Here is an 18,187-nt window from a genome sequence, read left to right as displayed (position 1 = left end):
TGGCCATCTGGAAGCCCAAGAATCTCTTGGTGCAATTTCTGGCATGTTGGGGGTTTGCACTTATATAATTGGCATTAAGCAAAAGTCTTTTTGGAAAATTTTTCTGGCAGAGTGTATTGAGAGATGAGAGTGAGCAATGTTTATTAAATATCTACTATGTGCTAAATGTTTCATTGTGGACATGTCCTTCAATCCTCCCAATCACTCTTCAGGGTAAGTGTACATCTTTGTTCTGGTATTGCTTGAGTATCAAAGGAGACTGTGAAAACAAGCATTCAAATACAGAGGGTGTATGTGGGATATGAAGGGAGCAAAAATTAGGAGTAGGGAAGTCAGACTGGAAGGGAAAACAGCCAACTCAGAGTGGGTTATCAACCAGCTCTCACTGTGGGCAGCTGAAGCCTGAGACATAGAACATGATCCTAGCAGTAATCCTGCCAGGGGAGTGAGGAGATCGATAATTATGCACCATCTCTCTTGCATCCTTGATTGAGAGCTGCTCCACAGGGCATTGAGTCCATACCTGTTAGCATGCTGGGTAGATGGAAAAACAGACCTCGAGTTCAAGAGAAAGCTCTGGTACTGGTGTAGATGGTTAGAATGCAGTTAGCAAGCAATTCTAAGTAGAGGTTCTTAGACTGAAATTCAGGTTTGGCTGATGTGAAAGCCACTGATCTCTCAATCATGGTTTACTAATCTGAATCATGTTCCATGATTGAAATTCTTCATTGAGACCATAAGGTCTTTTGGAATGACACCTCCCTCTACCTGCTCCAGAGCAAAGTTAGATTAAGAATTAGCTTTGGGGCTGGCGCTGTGGCTCACTAGGTTAATCCTCCACCTGTGGTGCTGGCATCCCATATGGGCACCGATTCTAGTCCCAGTTGCTCCTCTTTCAGTCCAGCTCTTTTCTGTGGCCTGGGAAAGCAGTAGAAGATGGCCCAAGTCCTTGGGCCCCTGCACCCACATGGGAGACCAGGAAGAAACACCCGGTTCCTAGCTTCGGATCAGCATAGCTCCAGCCATTGTGGCCACTTGGGGAGTGAACCAACAGAAGGAAGACCTTTCTCTGTCTCTCTCACTGTCTGTAACTCTACCTGTCAAATAAATAAACAAAAATCATTTTTTAAAAAAGAATTAGCTTTAAACATGGTCTTTATGTTTATTTTAATGACAAATGTTTATAATCAGTTAAATTTCATGTTCAATAGAAGTCTTGTCTTTACTGGATAATTTATTTGCTTTACAAGCACTTTTCATGTCAAAAGTACATGACCCAAAGAAGAGTGAGTGGTGGGGGGGCACTCTGGACCAAGCAAAGAGCAAAGGTACAACTATGAGCAGGAAAGTAACCAGAAGTAGTTTCTTCTAAGTGCTCATCTAAGTCCTAAATGTTTTCCTTTAAAAAATTATTTGGGAGGCTGAGCGAAAGAGAGAGAGAGAGAGAGAGAGAGAGAGAGAGAACTAATATTTGCTGTTTCACTCCCCGAAAGCTTCAATGATTGGTGCTGGGCCAGGCTAAAGCCAGGAGCTGGGAACTCAATCCAGGTCTTCTGCTTGAGTGGCAGGGACACAATTGTTAGAGCCATCATCCCTGCCTCCAAGGGTCTGCATTATCAGGAAGCTGGATTCAGGAGCCAGTACATGGACTTAAACCCAGGAACTCTGATGTTGACAAGGACATAACAATTTGTAGGCTAAATGCCCACCCTCTAAGTCCTTAATTTTGAACTCATCACTCTGCCTTTTTAACATGACACCAATCATCACCCCTTGCTGCCTCTCTAGCTCCAACTTCTTATGGCTCAAATGTCTTTTGGCAGATGGCCTTAGATGAAATTTCAAGGTCTAAAGCATTGTTAGCTCACATGATGTAAACAACAGAGAACCAAATCTGAACTTTGACAAAAGTCTATTAATAATTTACAAGTAACGGAATAGTCAGGGTGTAGAGGCAATACACAGGAAAAACCCTGGTATCTGTTGTTGTGGTGACCTGTGAAAATGTCAACCCGACTAGTTTGTATCAATGACTATGAACAACAAGCTAAATTGATACTTCAAAAGTCTGTCTATGACTATTATAGATCTGGGGCAAATGACCAGGAAACTTTGGCCGATAATGTAGCAGCATTTTCTAGGTAAGAATTTCTTTTTTCAAGATGTGTCTTATATGTACATAATACCAACATTGCACCAAAGTAAGATCTAACTCTCAGTTAAGAGTATGGAACTGTTTGCTGAGATTTGTGTTTAATAGAAATGGAAAAGTTCATAAGGCTGTGAGAAATATTGGGATCTTAATAATTTAAGCATATTTCAAGCCTGGAAATCTTGAACAATGGACTACAAAAGACTACTCTTCATTTCCTCTTTAAGGACAATGAGGACAATTAATTTAGCTACATATAAAAGTAGCGATAATTGCAGATAGCGCCATTCTCTTTTTGTCTGTGACAGTGAGTGCTTATCTTTTTGCTGTGGTGAGGAGTTAGCACTAAATGCAAGGTAGCCATTTTATCTGCTTGAATCACATTGGATTGTTGCCTCAGATGTGCCATCCTGATGGCTTTCTACATTATCATTCATTTTGATTACTGTTGTCTGGACTTTCATTTTAGGTTTCACTGTGTCTGAATGGCATTTGTCTTTGAGCTCTGCTGTTTCACCTTTCCTGCAAAGGGTTTCATCTCTCATCCTAAACTAGTTTTCACTTGATTTTCATATTTCAAAGCATAAGATGGTGGGTATCACACTTTATATTTACATTTTGTAATTAAATAAATTTAAAAGGTTATTTTTTCACTAGTCATTGCAAAACCAGTTTATTATCTGCAGTAGGGGAGGAGGGCTTTCAATGCACTATAGTCTTTCAGGCTCATCTTTCTTACATATGACCCCTAGGGAAAGCAACAAATATTTTAGGACTTAAAGGTGATCAATTAAAGGCGATAAAAGGCTGAAAATGTCCAGTGAGGGAGAATCTATCTTGCTTCCCGATTTCTTCTTTAGAGCAAAATCACTTTTCTTCATGTAAATTAGGAAAAATTAAATCTTTCTTTTTTAAAAACAGATTTTTTATTTGAAAGAGTTACACAGAGAGGGAGAAACACACACACACACACACACACACAGAGAGAGAGAGAGAGAGAGAGAGAGAGAATCTTTCTTCCCCCTAGTTCTCTCCCTAAATGGCTGTAATGGCTAGGGTTGGGCCAGACTGAAGAGTCAGGAACTTCATTTGGTTATTCCATATGAGTAGCAGGGTTCCCAAGTACTCATGCATTCTTCCATTTCCTTCTCAGGCCATTGGCAAGTAGCTGCTTTGGAAGTGGAGCAGCTGGGACATGGATCAGTACCCATATGCTGGCATCTTGGCTTAACCCATGGCACCACAATGCTGGCTCCAGAGAAATGATATCTTTCTAAAAAAGGTGATCCTTGGCAGGGAGCATTGATTGTCTCTCATGTACATGAAGGTGACTCAGGATGGTGGTGGGGTGAAGGGCAGAGCTACCCTCCAGCACCTCTACTTTGTCTCAGGTTTTCCTAATAACTCAAATAGACTCAGCAAATGCTGGGGATGTCATGGAAGTGAAAGCTGGCAAAGTGTAGGGGAGCTTAAAATTCTGCCTGATCTTTCCAAATCATTACTTCAAGTTTTGGGCCTCTTTAAAATTTTCTGCTCCTAGAAGATGTCTCCTGTTGAACTCATGTAAAATATGTTCACCAGCTAATGTAGTTTGGGAGTGTTCTTCTAGAAAAAAAAAAAACACCTCAATCAACATAGATTATTATAAACAAGAACATTTTAGGTCCTTGACAGTTATATGTGGCTGGGGTGTCAGCATTGCTCTATGGACTCCTATTCTATTTTTATTCAGTCTTCCTCACCATTTAACTCCTCTTGCCCACACTGGCTAATTAATGCTTATAGAGATCTTCATGGACTTGACTCTGCACTAACATGCTAGGGACAGAGCAGTGGGCCAGACAAGAAAGTTCCTGTCCACAGGAACTTTCATTCCAATGCCTATGCATTGACTTTTGGCCTCCATAAAACTGGTGGGAGTTTATGCCAAATGTACCCCCAAAAAATTGGTCCAGAGGAAGTTTCAGAGAAGGAACAGAGAGGGTGCAGCAAAGCGGATGGACCACCTCCACAGCCCTAGAAATTCTACTACCATTGTGTGACAATTGTGAACTGGAAAAGTACCTCATGGCTTATGTGAATTACATGGTTATCAAGTGAGTATTTCCATCCTAGGTGTGTACTCAGTTATTTAGGAACAGGACACAGATATACTGCCTTTTCTTTTTTTAAGATTTATGTATTTTACTTGAAAGTCAGAGTTGCAGAGAGGGAGAGTCACATGCAGACACACACACACACACACACACACACACAGAGAAAGAGAGAGAGAGAGAGAGAGAGAGAGAGAGAGAGAGACTTTCCATCCTCTAGTTCACTTCCCAGATGACCTCAATGGAAAAGGCTGGGCCAAGCTAAGCCAGGAGCCAGGAGCTACATTCAGGTCTCCCATGTGTGTGGCAGGGGCCCAAGCACTTCTACCATCTTCCACTGCTTTTCCAGGCCATTAACAGGGAGCTGCATGGGAAGTGGAACAGCTGGAACAGGAATTGGTACCTATATGGGATGTAAGCATTACAGGTGGCAGCTTTATCCGCTACACCACAACATTAACCCCAATACTGCCTTTTCCATGAAAATTCATCATTCTCTTCTGTTCATCTTTAAAGGAAAAAATGTATTACTCTATTTTCTTTGGAAATGCCATTTTGTTATCAAGTTTTTTATTGCAACAAATGTTAGGGGCAGTTTCATATCTAACACCTCAAGTTCTCCTTTGCTTTGTAATTTTCTGGGTGACCCTGAGTCATCTAGTGGGTCCTGTGGAGCTAAGAACATACTTTCTGCCAGGGTTATGATGGCTTTCAGTGGATGGCATGAAGGAAATAAATCTGAAATTTCCCATTCTGATTCATATGAAAAGTGTAAAACAACAGACTTCAGATAACTCATGGTGCCAGATTAAGATATTTCAAATACTTTTATAAAATTTATAATCCTCCTCAATCAAGAATAACAAAATGTCATTTTCACTGATATCTTTTATGATTGCATACTCATTTCTGACAACTATATTTTGGAGTTCTGGAGTTTCAGATTTCATATAAGTGGCCATGGAAACATTTCAAAAAACTACAAAGGAACAAATAAGTGGAATCACCCAGTGGAATGAGATTGCCTATTGCCATCATGATAACAACAGGACAAACGTCAACTTGTCACATTTTGTGCTGCCTGATCTGGTTGGGGTTGATTTGAAAAAGAACAGTATTTTGTTTCTCTTATGCATTAACTTGAAGTAACCTCCTCAACTATGGCCTGCACATATTTTTTGGTAAGGTTTTGCCAAACCTATTACTGAAGCCAGTAATCTTACAATTTGAATATTTAGAAGCCTTCATGATTTCAAAAAGTAGAAACTCTCTTTTCTGCTGTTTTACCTGTTGACTCTATTCTGAAAATTTGTGGTTTTCTTTTTAACAAATGGGTAAAACCGTTATCACTTTCTCACTTTAAGAAGGAAGATAACCGGGCCGTCACTGTGGAGCAGCAGGTTAACGCCCTGGCCTGAAGTGCCGCCATCCCATATGGGTGCCGGTTCTAGTCCTGGCTGCTCCTCTTCTGATCCAGCTCTCTGCTGTGGCCTGGGATAGCAGTAGACGATGGCCCAAGTCCTTGGGCTCCTGCACCCTTATGGGAGACCTGGAAGAAGCTCCTGGCTCCTACCTTCGGATCTGCCCAGCTCCGGCTGATGTGGCCATCTGGGGTGTAAACCAGTGGATGGAAGACCTTTCTCTCTTTCTCTGCCTTTCTCTGTAACTCTGTCTTTCAAATAAATAAAATAAATCTTAAAAAAAAAGAAGGGAGATAACCTTGCTAGTGGCATTTTCAGTATTCTTCCCTTAAGCATAAATGTCATACAATCCATATCCATGACAGTTGAATAATGTATTTTCCATACTCTATGTTTTAAATACTTAGAGCACCAAATTAGGAGTGGATAAAAGGGAATGCAATATGATGTGAAGTTATTTCAAAAAGTTAGTGGAAAATGAAAGATAACATTTTGATGCAAAAATTTTTTGAAACCTGTATTTTTCATAACATGAGTTTGAAGACTGTTGGACTGACAAAGCCTTGATTCACTGTGCCCAGTTGGTGTGATTCAGTAAAAGTTGGGTGATACCTGAATGTCAAATAGTAGCCAACTCTGAGGGATGGTTGAATTACCTGATTTTTGATAAATTAAAATGGAAGCTGTCATTGGATGTAGAGTGTGAACCAAAAGTCTTGTTAAAGGATTCCACCTTCATCTACTTCCTTTATTTTCCATCTTTTGATAAAGATTTACTATTCCATTGGGCCAACTGTTTCATCAATCTTCATATCTTTTTTTCCAAAGTATAGGCCTCATTGGAACACAGTCCAAGATTACAGAAAGGTATTATTTTATGTATGATTGTGGGAAAGTCATTTAAGTTGAGGACAGGATACGGAGGGGCCTGGACAACTATTGGGACTGACAGTTATTGTGTAGTAATTGCTATTTGGAAAGTGTCAAAATGTGTAAGATTCTTCAAAGAACTACATTTCTCATTCCATTGATATGTATTTTTTAATCTAAGTTTTCCTAGATTTTTTAAATCTAAGTTTTGTGCATTGATTAACCAGAATAGAAAATAGTACTTAAGGAAGCAGGAGCACACAGTTATAAAGGTGACTGCGCCACCAAGTGGACATTCATAGAGCTACTCTCAAGACAGAAGGATAGAGCCTGGCTTTAGAAATGGGAATTTGACATTTAGAAATGTCCCTTTTGCCTCATACCCACACACACGCATGCACACACACACAGCTGATGCCCTGTAGTTTTCTGTGTTCTCGTCATAAAAGCCTTCATTGTTCCTCTAGTTCTAAGTAAGTATTATGTCTTGCAAGGCTGGCGTGCCAATGGCTGCTATTAAAAACTTTTTCTCTCATTCTAATAACACACTTAGAGATGATTGGTAATAAAAACTCTCCTCAAGGATTCTGCCTCTCCTCCTTTCAAACGGAGATCAAAGAATCATTCTGTGAGGGTCAGGCTAGAAGAAAAGAGTTCCAGCAGCAAAGCATGTGGTGTGACATAAAATAATGACAATTATGATGTTCAAAGGAATAACATAGAAATCACACAGTAAAACTTCTTTATTATTCTTTTCAGACTCTGAATGTTTCTACTTTATTATGTGAGGAAGGGTTAGATTACAAACCCTTAGTTTTTCCACAAAGCAACATGAAGGCAAAATTTCTTCTCCACTGCAAGAAGTATGCTTCAATTAAGGACTTTATTTATTTATTTTTTTGGTTACCCCATTACAAAATCACACTTTACTATACTTACTAAAAAATCTGGCTCTCAGGAAGCAGAGTTGAACCTAGGCAGTGAAAAGTGAGTGCTGCCTAAGTATGCATATGTGTCTATACAATATGTTTGTTAGATGAATGCTCATTAGCAATAGGGCTGCATTTTCTTCAGTTCTGATCAGTTACTGATGAGAAGGATAATGAACCCAAACAAATAGGAGGAATAAATTTTGCTCAGAGGAAAGAGAACTAGTTCTCTTATAAATTTTACTTGGGAACTTTTGGTGGTTGCTTTATGGGCATTTTTAATTGCAAAACAGAATTATAGAAAAAGTCATTTAAAATAGTTTTTACCTCTTTATGCTAAAAATTCTAGTTTCTATCAAAAACATTGTTCAGGGAAATGTACAACTAATGTAAAACACACACACAGACACACACACATGCAATTTCCCTCTTTATCAACTTCAATGGAAACTATGAGGATTTTGAAGAAACTAAATTATAATTTGAAAAGTATGCATGAAGCTAATGTCTTTCATAGGAAGTGAAGACAATATAGACATCACACATCTTCTTAAACCTTTATGTCTTTGTATATCATCTTCAAAAATAGCTTGGGGGAATTGAAATGAGAACTATGTGTACACAACAACTTGTAAGTGAATGTAGTGATTTTATTTATAATTGCCCCAACTAGAAACAACCCAGGTATCACTCAGCTTGAGAATGGATAAACAAATCATTTTATCACTGTATAATGGAAGTCTATTCTTCAACCAAAAAGAATAAATTATTGACACATCCAATAACATGCAAGAACCTCAAACAGATTAGGCTAAATGAAAGAAGCCAAGTGCAAAAAGGCTACATTTATGTTTCAAAAAATTTGTGGAAGTGTGAATGTTGGCCCTAGTGTTAAACTGCTAGTTACTTCACTTACCATAATGATCCTGTTCTATCCATGTTGTTGCAAATGAAAAGATTTCACCCTTTTTTAGGACCGAGTATTCTATTGTGGATATATGCTGCATTTTCTTTATCCATTCATCAGTGAATTAACACAGGTTGTTTCTATTTCTTGGCTAATGTGAATAGTACTGCAATAAACATGGAATTGCAAATTTTTCTTCAACAGATTGATTTCAAATCCCTTGGGTATATTCCCAGGAGTGAGATTGCTATATCATATGGTAGTTCTAGTTTCCGGTTATTGATTCATCTCTCGTGTGTTTTCCACAAACATTGTATTAATTTGCATTCCCACCAAGAGTGCACAAGGGTTCTCTTTCTTCCACATCCTTACCAACACTTGTTAATCTGTTGTTGTTTTTTTTTATTTATTTATTTATTTATTTTTTTATTTTTTGACAGGCAGAGTGGACAGTGAGAGAGAGAGACAGAGAGAAAGGTCTTCCTTTGCCGTTGGTTCACCCTCCAATGGCCGCCGCGGCTGGCGCGCTGCGGCCGGCGCACCGCGCTGATCCGATGGCAGGAGCCAGGAGCCAGGTGCTTTTCCTGGTCTCCCATGGGGTGCAGGGCCCAAGCACCTGGGCCATCCTCCACTGCACTCCCTGGCCACAGCAGAGGGCTGGCCTGGAAGAGGGGCAACCGGGACAGAATCCGGCGCCCCGACCGGGACTAGAACCCGGTGTGCCGGCGCCGCTAGGCGGAGGATTAGCCTAGTGAGCCGCGGCGCCGGCCAATCTGTTGTTGTTTTAATAATAGCTTATCTAACTGGAGCAAGATGATATCTCATTGTGGTTTTGATTTGTATTTTCAGATAATTAGTGATGTGTATTTTTCTTGTACCTGTTGGTCATTTGCATACTTTCCTTTGAGAAATGTCTGTTTAGATCTACTGCCCACTTTTAATTATATTTATCTATTTATTTATTTTTGCTATTGAGTGGTTTGAGTTCTTTATATATTCTAATTATTAACCCCTTATTAGATATATAAATTGCAAATATTTTCTCTAACTTTGTAAGTTGTCTATTCAGTCTGTTGACTGTTTCCTTTGCTGTGCAGAAACTCTTTAGTTTGACAAAATCCCATGTGTCCATTTTTGTTTCATTTCCTTTACTTTGGGTTATGATAAAAAAGAAGAAATCCTTGCCAGGAATGGCATTTTGGCACAGCAGGTTAAGCAGCTGCCTACAATGCTGGTGTCCCCTACTGGAGAGCTGATTCGAGTCTTGGCTGCTCTGCTTCTGATCCAGCACCCTGCTAATATGACTGAGTGGGAGATGGTCCAAGTGCTTGGGCCCCTGCCACCCATATGGCAATCCTACATGGATTTCCAGACTCCTGGCCTTGGCCTGGACCCAACCCTGCTTGTTGCGGCTATTTGAGGAATGAATTGGTGAATGGAAGATTCTCTCTGGCTGACTCTTCCCATCTCTATAAATCTGACTTTCAAATAGACAAAATAAATCTTTAAAAAAAAATCCTTGCCAATTCCAGTGCCCTGAAGCATTTTTATCTGGTAGCTCAAAGCTTCAGGTGTTTTATTTAGGTCTTTAATTCATTTTGAGTTGATTTTTATAATGGTAAGACAGTAAACTTATCTTTTATTCTCTTTTCCCACAACCTTTATGCCTTCATACTTATAACTCATGCAACGTATGAATATGCAAAGTGAAATCAAGAAGACCAAAACTCAGATCTATGGCTGTCAGGAAATTGATATGGGGAGAAACTTTCACTATAGAGAAAATGGGGAAATTTGGGGAAATACTGAACTATTCTAGAATTTGATGAGTTTGGCAGTTACACCACTGTATTTATTTGTCAGCACTCACCAAACTGTGCATTAAAATGGGTGAACTTTGTCATTTGTAAAGTATACTTTGATAAAATAATTGCTTGGGAAATTCATTGTCTTCCTGTTACTAATTTCCCAAACAAGTCTTTTTGTTTAGTTTTATGAAGTAATTTTCTTGATGGGAAAATTCAATCATATTTCTTCTTTTAACTAAAATGTGATGTCAAATTTGGTTCTGCTTTTGAAATTTTAAAACCTGTTTTATTATTTTTTTAAATTCTAGATGGAAACTTTATCCACGGATGCTCCGGAATGCTGCTGAAATAGACCTGTCGACTTCTGTTTTAGGACAAAGGATCAGCATGCCGATATGTGCTGGAGCGACTGCCATGCAGTGCATGGCACATGAGGATGGGGAGCTTGCAACCGTGCGAGGTAGGAAGAAGGTCCTTAGGAAGAGGGCAGGAGACTTATTTAGCCAGTGCCCCAAGCAAACACTTCGCTGAATCTCTCTCTTTTTTTCCCCTCAAAGCTTACTTGTATTATTATTATTATTATAACTTTAGTTTTCTTATGTACAATTTTAATTATTTGAATGATATACTTTTTCTTATTTTAAAAGTTGTGCAAATGTATGGTACACTATGTGATGATTTGATATACATATTCAATGGAAGTTAATCAAATCATATTAGTTAGAATTTCCATCTCCTCAATCATTAAACATTTTTTGATTGGGGTGGGTGTAGTACATAGTGGGTTAAGCTGTTACTTGGGATGACCATATCCCATATCAGAGCATGGGTTCTGTATGCTTTCAATCCAACTTCCTGCTAATGCACATGGGTGTCAGTGGATGACAGCTCAAGTGTTTGGGTCACTACCAACTACCTGGGGGATAGGATGGTGTTTCTGGCTCTTGGTTTTTGCTGGGGGACCTAACTCTAGCTATTGGGGCCTTTAGGGAGTGAACCAGCAAATGGGTATCCTTTTGTCTCTCTCTCTCTCTTTCTCTCTGTCCCTCACCATTCAAGTAACATAAATAAATTTTTAAAAATTGATTAAATTATATGTGTCTATGTGGTAGTGTGATATTTGAATAAATGTATAAAGAGTAGTGATAAAATCAGTATAATTAATATTTCCTTCTCCTTGGTATTACTTTCTTTTTGAACCTTGAGCTACTCTCTTATTTTTTTTCCTAAAATATATGATAGGTTATTGTGAACTAGTTTCCCCACTATGCTAAGGAACACTCAAACTTGTTCTTTTTATCTGACTGTATTTTGGTACCTGCCATCTAACCTCTCCCCTCACTGCCACACTTCCCAACCACTAATAATCACTGTTTTGCATTCAGATAGACCTCATGTTTTTTTTTTTTAAAGACAGTTATTTATTTATTTGCTCCCACATATGAGAGAGAACTTTTGATATTTTTCTGTCTGGGTTTTCTATATTTCACTTGATATCTTACGCTCAGAAAAAAATTAGCTCATTGGCTCTACCTCCAATCCACCTGGTCTTGCACATCCTCTTCTTCTGGGTGACACTAACCAAGATACTCTGTCTATGCCTCAGTTTCCTCAATAGGAAAATGGGGATAAAAACAGTATCTGCCTCAATGGGTTTCTGTGGGGGACTGAATGAGTTCACATGTAGGAAGTGCCTGGCACGGCGTAGTAGCTCAATAACCATTAATTTTATTGTGAGTATTAACATTAACATCTTAGAATAAGGAGGTCTGGGAATGACTTGCTTAGAGTGACAGCTAGATATTGGCAGAGGTCAGATTCAACCTTGTTTCCATCTTATTTCAAAGCCCTCCTTCTTCCCCCAAACCAATATGATTATCATAATGCAGCAATCTGGTTATTTGTGTTTTTTACATGATTTGGATCATGAATCTTTTTTATTGATGGGTTGCATTTCCAAAAGAGCACTTCCAACTGCCTTAGGTGGGAATGATAAGAAAATGAAATACAATGCAAAGAAATTTCTTATTAGGTCTAATTTATTAACTTCTCATTTCTCTAGTAAATGGGAACATTTGAGAGGCTGTGCATGCCAATAAGTCCTCCCAAAATATGCTTCAGAAATTCATATCAAAGTTGATGGTGCATTCTACTTGGAGTCTATTTTTTTTTTTTTTTTTTGCTAAGCAGGGCAGAAAATGCATGCCAAAAGAGCATGAACTGAAACCATTTTAAAGTACTTAAGTTCTAGGAATTAGGATCTTGTGGATTCTCGTATCTCCTTGTAATCCCTGCCACAAAATTCTTCCAGGGAGATCAGAATGGCACAATGAGGCTTTTCTGAACAGACATAGATCATAGGCTGGAGGTGAACTATTAAATAGTATATGTTTCTTAAAGTTTGGGATAGAAAGGACTTTCCAAGCATGATGCCATAGGCAACAACTATTAAAGGAAAAATTAACAAATAAGAAAACCTTAAACTCCTGTGCTCTCACATTTCTACATTTAAAGCACATGGCAAACTGGAAAAAAAATAGAAAAAAAATAAGGCTGCAAAGTGATAATGTCCCATCTATGTGAAAAGCCCTTGTATTTGAGAAAAACAAACACACTACAAAAAAGGGACAAAAAGATGTAAATGTAAATGGAAAAAAGATATAAATAGGAAATTCACAAATGGACAAAAATGGCCAATAAACTGTAAAATATTCAATTTCACCAATAAGCAAAGAAATGTAAATTATAACCAGATATTTTCTTCTGTAGATATCAAACCATTATTCTAACATTACATAGTATGATGAGGTTAGTAGGAAACTGTGCATTTCCTAACATTGATGGGAGTGTAGAAGGTGGAGAAATCTTTCTAGGAAATAATTTGACCCTGTGCATCCCTTCTCTAAAAATGTAAATTCAATGTGATACTGTAAATTCCATGGAAATGTGTGTAATTTTGAAGAAAGAAACTTCTGTGAGGATTTTATTGCCTTTGTTGCTTTTTAAAATATTGTTTGTTTGTTTATTTATTTATATCATTTGAGAAGCAGAGAGACAGAAAGTGAAAACTCCTATTCACTGTTTTACTTATTTTTATTTATTTATTTTTTTTTTATTTTTGACAGGCAGAGTGGACAGTGAGAGAGAGAGACAGAGAGAGAAAGGTCTTCCTTTTGCCGTTGGTTCACCCTCCAATGGCCGCCGCTGCAGCCGGCGCACCGCGCTGATCCGATGGCAGGAGCCAGGATCCAGGTGCTTTTCCTGGTCTCCCATGGGGTGCAGGGCCCAAGCACCTGGGCCATCCTCCACTGCACTCCCTGGCCATAGCAGAGAGCTGGCCTGGAAGAGGGGCAACCGGGACAGAATCCGGCGCCCCAACCGGGACTAGAACCCGGTGTGCCGGCGCCGCAAGGTGGAGGATTAGCCTATTGAGCCACGGCGCCGGCCTCTATTCACTGTTTTACTTCCCAAATGTCCACAATGGTTGAGCTGGGCTGGAGCCAGGGACTGAGTTCAAATCTTCCATGTTGGTGGCAGGATCCCAACTACTTTAAACCATCCCAGTTACCTCCCATAGCTTGTACCAGTGGGAAGCTAGATTCAAAACTTGGAGCTGGGAACTGAATCCCAGTACTCTGATGTGAGATGCAGACATCTTAGCCATCAGGCTAATTGCCCTCTCCCGCCTTTGGTTGTTTTTTTTTTTTTTTAAAGATTTATTTATTTATTTGAAAACAGAGTGTTACAGAGTGTTAGAGGCAGAGAGAGAAAGGGAGAGAGAGAGAGAGAGAGAGAGAGAGAGAGAGAGAAGTCTTCCATCTGCTAGCTTACTGCCCAAATGGCCCCAGCGGCTGGAGCTGGACTAATCCAAAGCCAGGAGCCTGGAGTTTCCTCTGGGTCTCCTGCGTGGGTGCAGGGGCCCAAGAACTTGGGCCATCTTCCACTGCTTTCCCAGGTCATAGCAGAGAGCTGGATTGGAAGTGGAACAGTGGGAACATGAACATGTGCCCATGTGAGATGCCAGCACTGCAGGCGGCAGCTTTACCCGCTATGCCGCAGTGCTGGCTCTTGTATTTTTAATAAGAGAAAAGTTGGAAAAAAATTCCCATTATTAGAGTTTGCAAAAGATGCAATGTCTTAAAATGTGGGATAAAATTTTAAAAATATTTTAGAAAGAGGATAATGAAATAGACATTATAATTTATTATTAAAAAGCAGATAAAGTTATAATTAGGTGCTCATTTCAAAATGATGATGATTGCCAGATAAATACAGAGGGGCATTTTTGTTTAGGATTCAGAAAAATAAATTATTTATAACTTAGTGTCCTGTGTGGGTATATATCTAGCAACACTGGATGGGTAAGACCTTTTATCTCCAGGGTTTCTTGGAGGATTCGTGAAATAAATTCTAGAAAAGCTTTCAGAAGCACTTCTTATTTGCCTCTCAGAGCCCCAAATCCCCCAACTCTTTATTTCATACATAAACCCTCACTTTGAGAAAGGTGCACACCATTTCCTCCTTCGTGGGAATGAAAATTGCTGTTTTTCTTCGTTAAAAATACTTCAGTCATAAGCTTTATGCAGGGACTTTAAATACTGCTCTAGGGGCCATGCTTGCAACATAAATGTACAAAGAAAGATAAAGAGAAGAAAGCATGTGTACGAGCTCAGTGGTGCAGCCCTGAGATTGCTCATTCCTTCCCACCCATCCCAAGGCTGTGAGCTGCCTCCCAAAGGGGGCAGCCCTGTCTCAGCTGTCGCTGCACGTTCTCCCAAGGGAGTGAGGATGTGGAGTTGCCAAATCTTCAAATATTTTAAGAGAAGCCAGAAATCTTGATTTTTATGTACAATCTCCTGGTTTTATATGTTAGCAAATAAATCAAAATTCTCTAAAACACGGTTTGGGGCAACAATGTGTGAGCCAAAGCAAATACGTTTGTGGGCTACAACTGTCCCCTGGGCTGTTGGACTGGGACATCTGATTTATGTGTGAATTCACCACTAACTAGTTTCACTTCTTGTGGCAGGTCATTTTCACTCTCTAGGATTACATGCCCTCACTGATAAAGTGAGCTGCTTAAACAAGACCGCTGGTGTGCATAGCAAGTCCCAAGGAGGCTGAGATTGCTCTACAGGGATTTGAGGGAACTTGACTGTGTCTCTGGGCATGCAGCTACTTGTGCTGCATGTTGGCATTTCCAACAAGTGTTCTTAGAGATACAGTTCCTCTGCTGAGGCTACAAAGAAATAAAACAAAACAGCACCATGAGGGAACTCCAAAAACAAAACCAGAAAATTCCCAATAGACATAGATGATCTTTACACCTTTTTTTTCTGGTATATAGATAAATGATATTTTCTCCATTTAAAAGTCATTGAAAATGAAAAGAGAGAAAATTCAAACTATAGAGCTGCTTTCCTCATTTTCCTGAAATCTCACCTCTTACCACTGCATTTTATGCTAATCCCTGAGAGCTTAGATGGGGGAATGCATATTTGCACACATTTGATTTCAGTTTCTCATACTGTATGTGTTATTGGGACATAGGAGTGGAAGCAGGTATGTATTTACCTTTGGAGCTTGCTGAAAACACATGTAGGCATTTAATAAATATTACATGAAGCCATTTAATAAATATTACACAAAATTCACAGTCTAGTGAAAAAATGATACCTAACATTTTTTGAGTAATTAATGAGTGCCAGGTAATTTGAATTTATCTTTTCTGCCTACCACCATCTTAACATCTGTGACCCCAAAGTCCTAAGGATCCTCCTCTAACTCCTGTGGATGTGAAAACTGAGGCTTGGAGAGGTTGAATACCTTGCTCATGGTTACTGAGCAGGTAGGCATTGTCATCCATTATGTCTCAGTCAGTCACTGCTATTTCCAAACACCATTCACTGAAGCAAGAACTCCAAACCCTCCTCTATAGTCTTGGGATAACAACTGGATACATTCTGTTTTATAATTTTATCCTTTTAACTTTCAGAAAGTGGAATAAGCCATAAAATATAAAACTTCTCAGGAAATATAAATCTTAACTTAAAATTTGGAGTTTATATAAAGAATCTAGAATTATAAACAAAAATAAAATTTCTGAAATTCTTTTAAATAATAGAAAAATAACTAGAAACTCCAGAGTGGGAGTACTGCTTGCAGTACATTATTTAATCAATCTTTCTTTCTTTTTTTTTTTTTTTAAGGTTTATTTATTTGAAAGATGGAGTTACAGAGAGAGGTAGAGACAGAGAGAGAGGTCTTCCATCCTCTGGTTCACTCCCCAGATGGCTGCAACGGCCGGAGCTGCGCCAGGAGCCAAGAGCTTCCTCCAGGTCTCCCACGTGGGTGCAGGGGCCCAAGGACTTGGGCCATCCTCTACTGCTTTCCCAGGCCATAGCAGAGAGCTGGTTTGGAAGAGGAGCAGCCATGACGAGAACCGGCGCCCATATGGGATGCCAGTGCTTCAGGCCAGGGCTTTAACCCGCTGTTCCACAGCACCGGCCCCATCAATCTTTCAATAATCTGCAATTGTTAGAATATTTGAGCAGTCTTACGAATGCCTCTACTTATAATAGTATATCCATGTGAAACTCTAGCAGGTTTTTCTTTTTAAAAATTTTATTGTTAATCAGGAAAAAAAAAACATTGAATAAATAGCACTGAGCATAAATGCTGGCAGCATATGGTGTTATCATTGGGTTCAATGATGATCTTGTAGGGCAAGTTGAACATCTCTGACTTCTCAAAGAATCAATACAATGCTGACTCTGCCACTTGATGTTTTAAGAACATTATCATGGAAATTTGTCTTGTTTTACATATAGTGGCTATAATAAAATTTCACTTCATCTTTCATGGAAATGAGCTCTTTTTTCTCTCTATTGACCGTGGAAAATCAAAATGAACAAGAGAAAAAAAAAGGATAGAATAAATACATTTATCCTTTTGATTCTGACCTGTTATATGGATAAGTGCCACATGAGGGAGTGCTGGGACCTCATATGGAGAAAAAACTCACTTAATGCGTTCCAGGAATGCTCAGCATATTAGCAAATTCTTATTAAACTGTCAAAAAAAAAAAAAAAAAAGGTTTAAAACAAATTCCTGCCCCTGGATGCAATTAGAGGCTACCACACAGGATTTGATGGACCATAAAACCATTAAACCTAAAGACTTTCTTTTTGAGACTAAAAGGCCAGAACATTCCAAAGTGAAGTTTTGGGACTCAGCTATGACTTGACCACCTATTAAGGTGCAGGTGGAACAGGCTGCAGAGTAACAAAGAGCCATACAGACCCCAGAGAACTGAATTAGGATGTAGGTGAGAGCTTTAGCTGTCAAATTTTCTGGATTTTCCAAGATTAAGTGATCAACCTTAACATTGAAGTCAAAGACCATTCAACAGGAAAAACTGTCATTTCCTTTCCTCCAAACCTAAATGATATGTTTTGAAAGCTTTATTGATTTATATATTTATGTGTTGCACTAGGTGACCAAGTAGATATACATTTCAGCATACCTACTAGGAAAATATTCTCATTATTCTAAATTTGGCCTAATCCAGGCAAAACACTGGCTTTGCTTTAAAGGCAACTTTTACTCTTTCTGGAGCAAAATGCCTTTTATTCATTCAGTACAATGCTAGGGCTTTGCATTGCTGTAAATAATCCTCACAATGGCCCTGCTGGGGTAATTACAACTCACTTTGGGCAGTGGAAGATTAGGAAGCCTTTGGCCAATGTCTGGACACTGGGGATGTGTTTTGAACCTAATTCTATTTCACTCTAAAATCTGATCAGTTTTCTCTTAGTTTGTCCATTATTTAATCTTTTTTTTTTTTTTTAATATTTACTTGAGAGGTAGAGTTATAGACAGAGAGTGAGGGACAGAGAGAAAGAAAGGTCTTCCATCTGCTGGTTCACTCACCAAGTGGCTGCAATGGCTAGACCTGGTCTGATCTGAAGCCAGGATCCAGGAGCTTCCTCTGGGTTCCCCACATGA

General features: G+C 39.1%; 1 protein-coding gene across 2 annotated transcripts in view; it reads left to right on the top strand.

Moving 5' to 3' along the window:
* The first annotated feature begins 1,978 nt into the window (after positions 1-1,978).
* HAO1 (hydroxyacid oxidase 1) overlaps positions 1,979-18,187 on the top strand; it is a 60,577-nt gene continuing 44,368 nt past the window's right edge. The window contains exons 1-2 of one of the 2 annotated variants that reach the window (XM_089307269.1): positions 1,979-2,141; positions 10,489-10,640. In XM_089307269.1, the coding sequence (XP_089163395.1) occupies positions 2,005-2,141; positions 10,489-10,640 (289 nt within the window). In that variant the 5' untranslated portion in view covers positions 1,979-2,004. Of the gene's footprint in view, positions 2,142-2,626; positions 2,744-10,488; positions 10,641-18,187 lie in introns of those variants that run through there. The other variant, XM_089307270.1, reaches the window with a different exon arrangement.

Source organism: Oryctolagus cuniculus, chromosome 11 (assembly GCF_051225735.1).
Source record: "Oryctolagus cuniculus isolate XC-2025 breed Fujian yellow rabbit chromosome 11, ASM5122573v1, whole genome shotgun sequence".
In the NCBI taxonomy this organism is placed as follows: domain Eukaryota; kingdom Metazoa; phylum Chordata; class Mammalia; order Lagomorpha; family Leporidae; genus Oryctolagus; species Oryctolagus cuniculus.
This window is presented reverse-complemented; position numbering and strand designations above follow the sequence as displayed.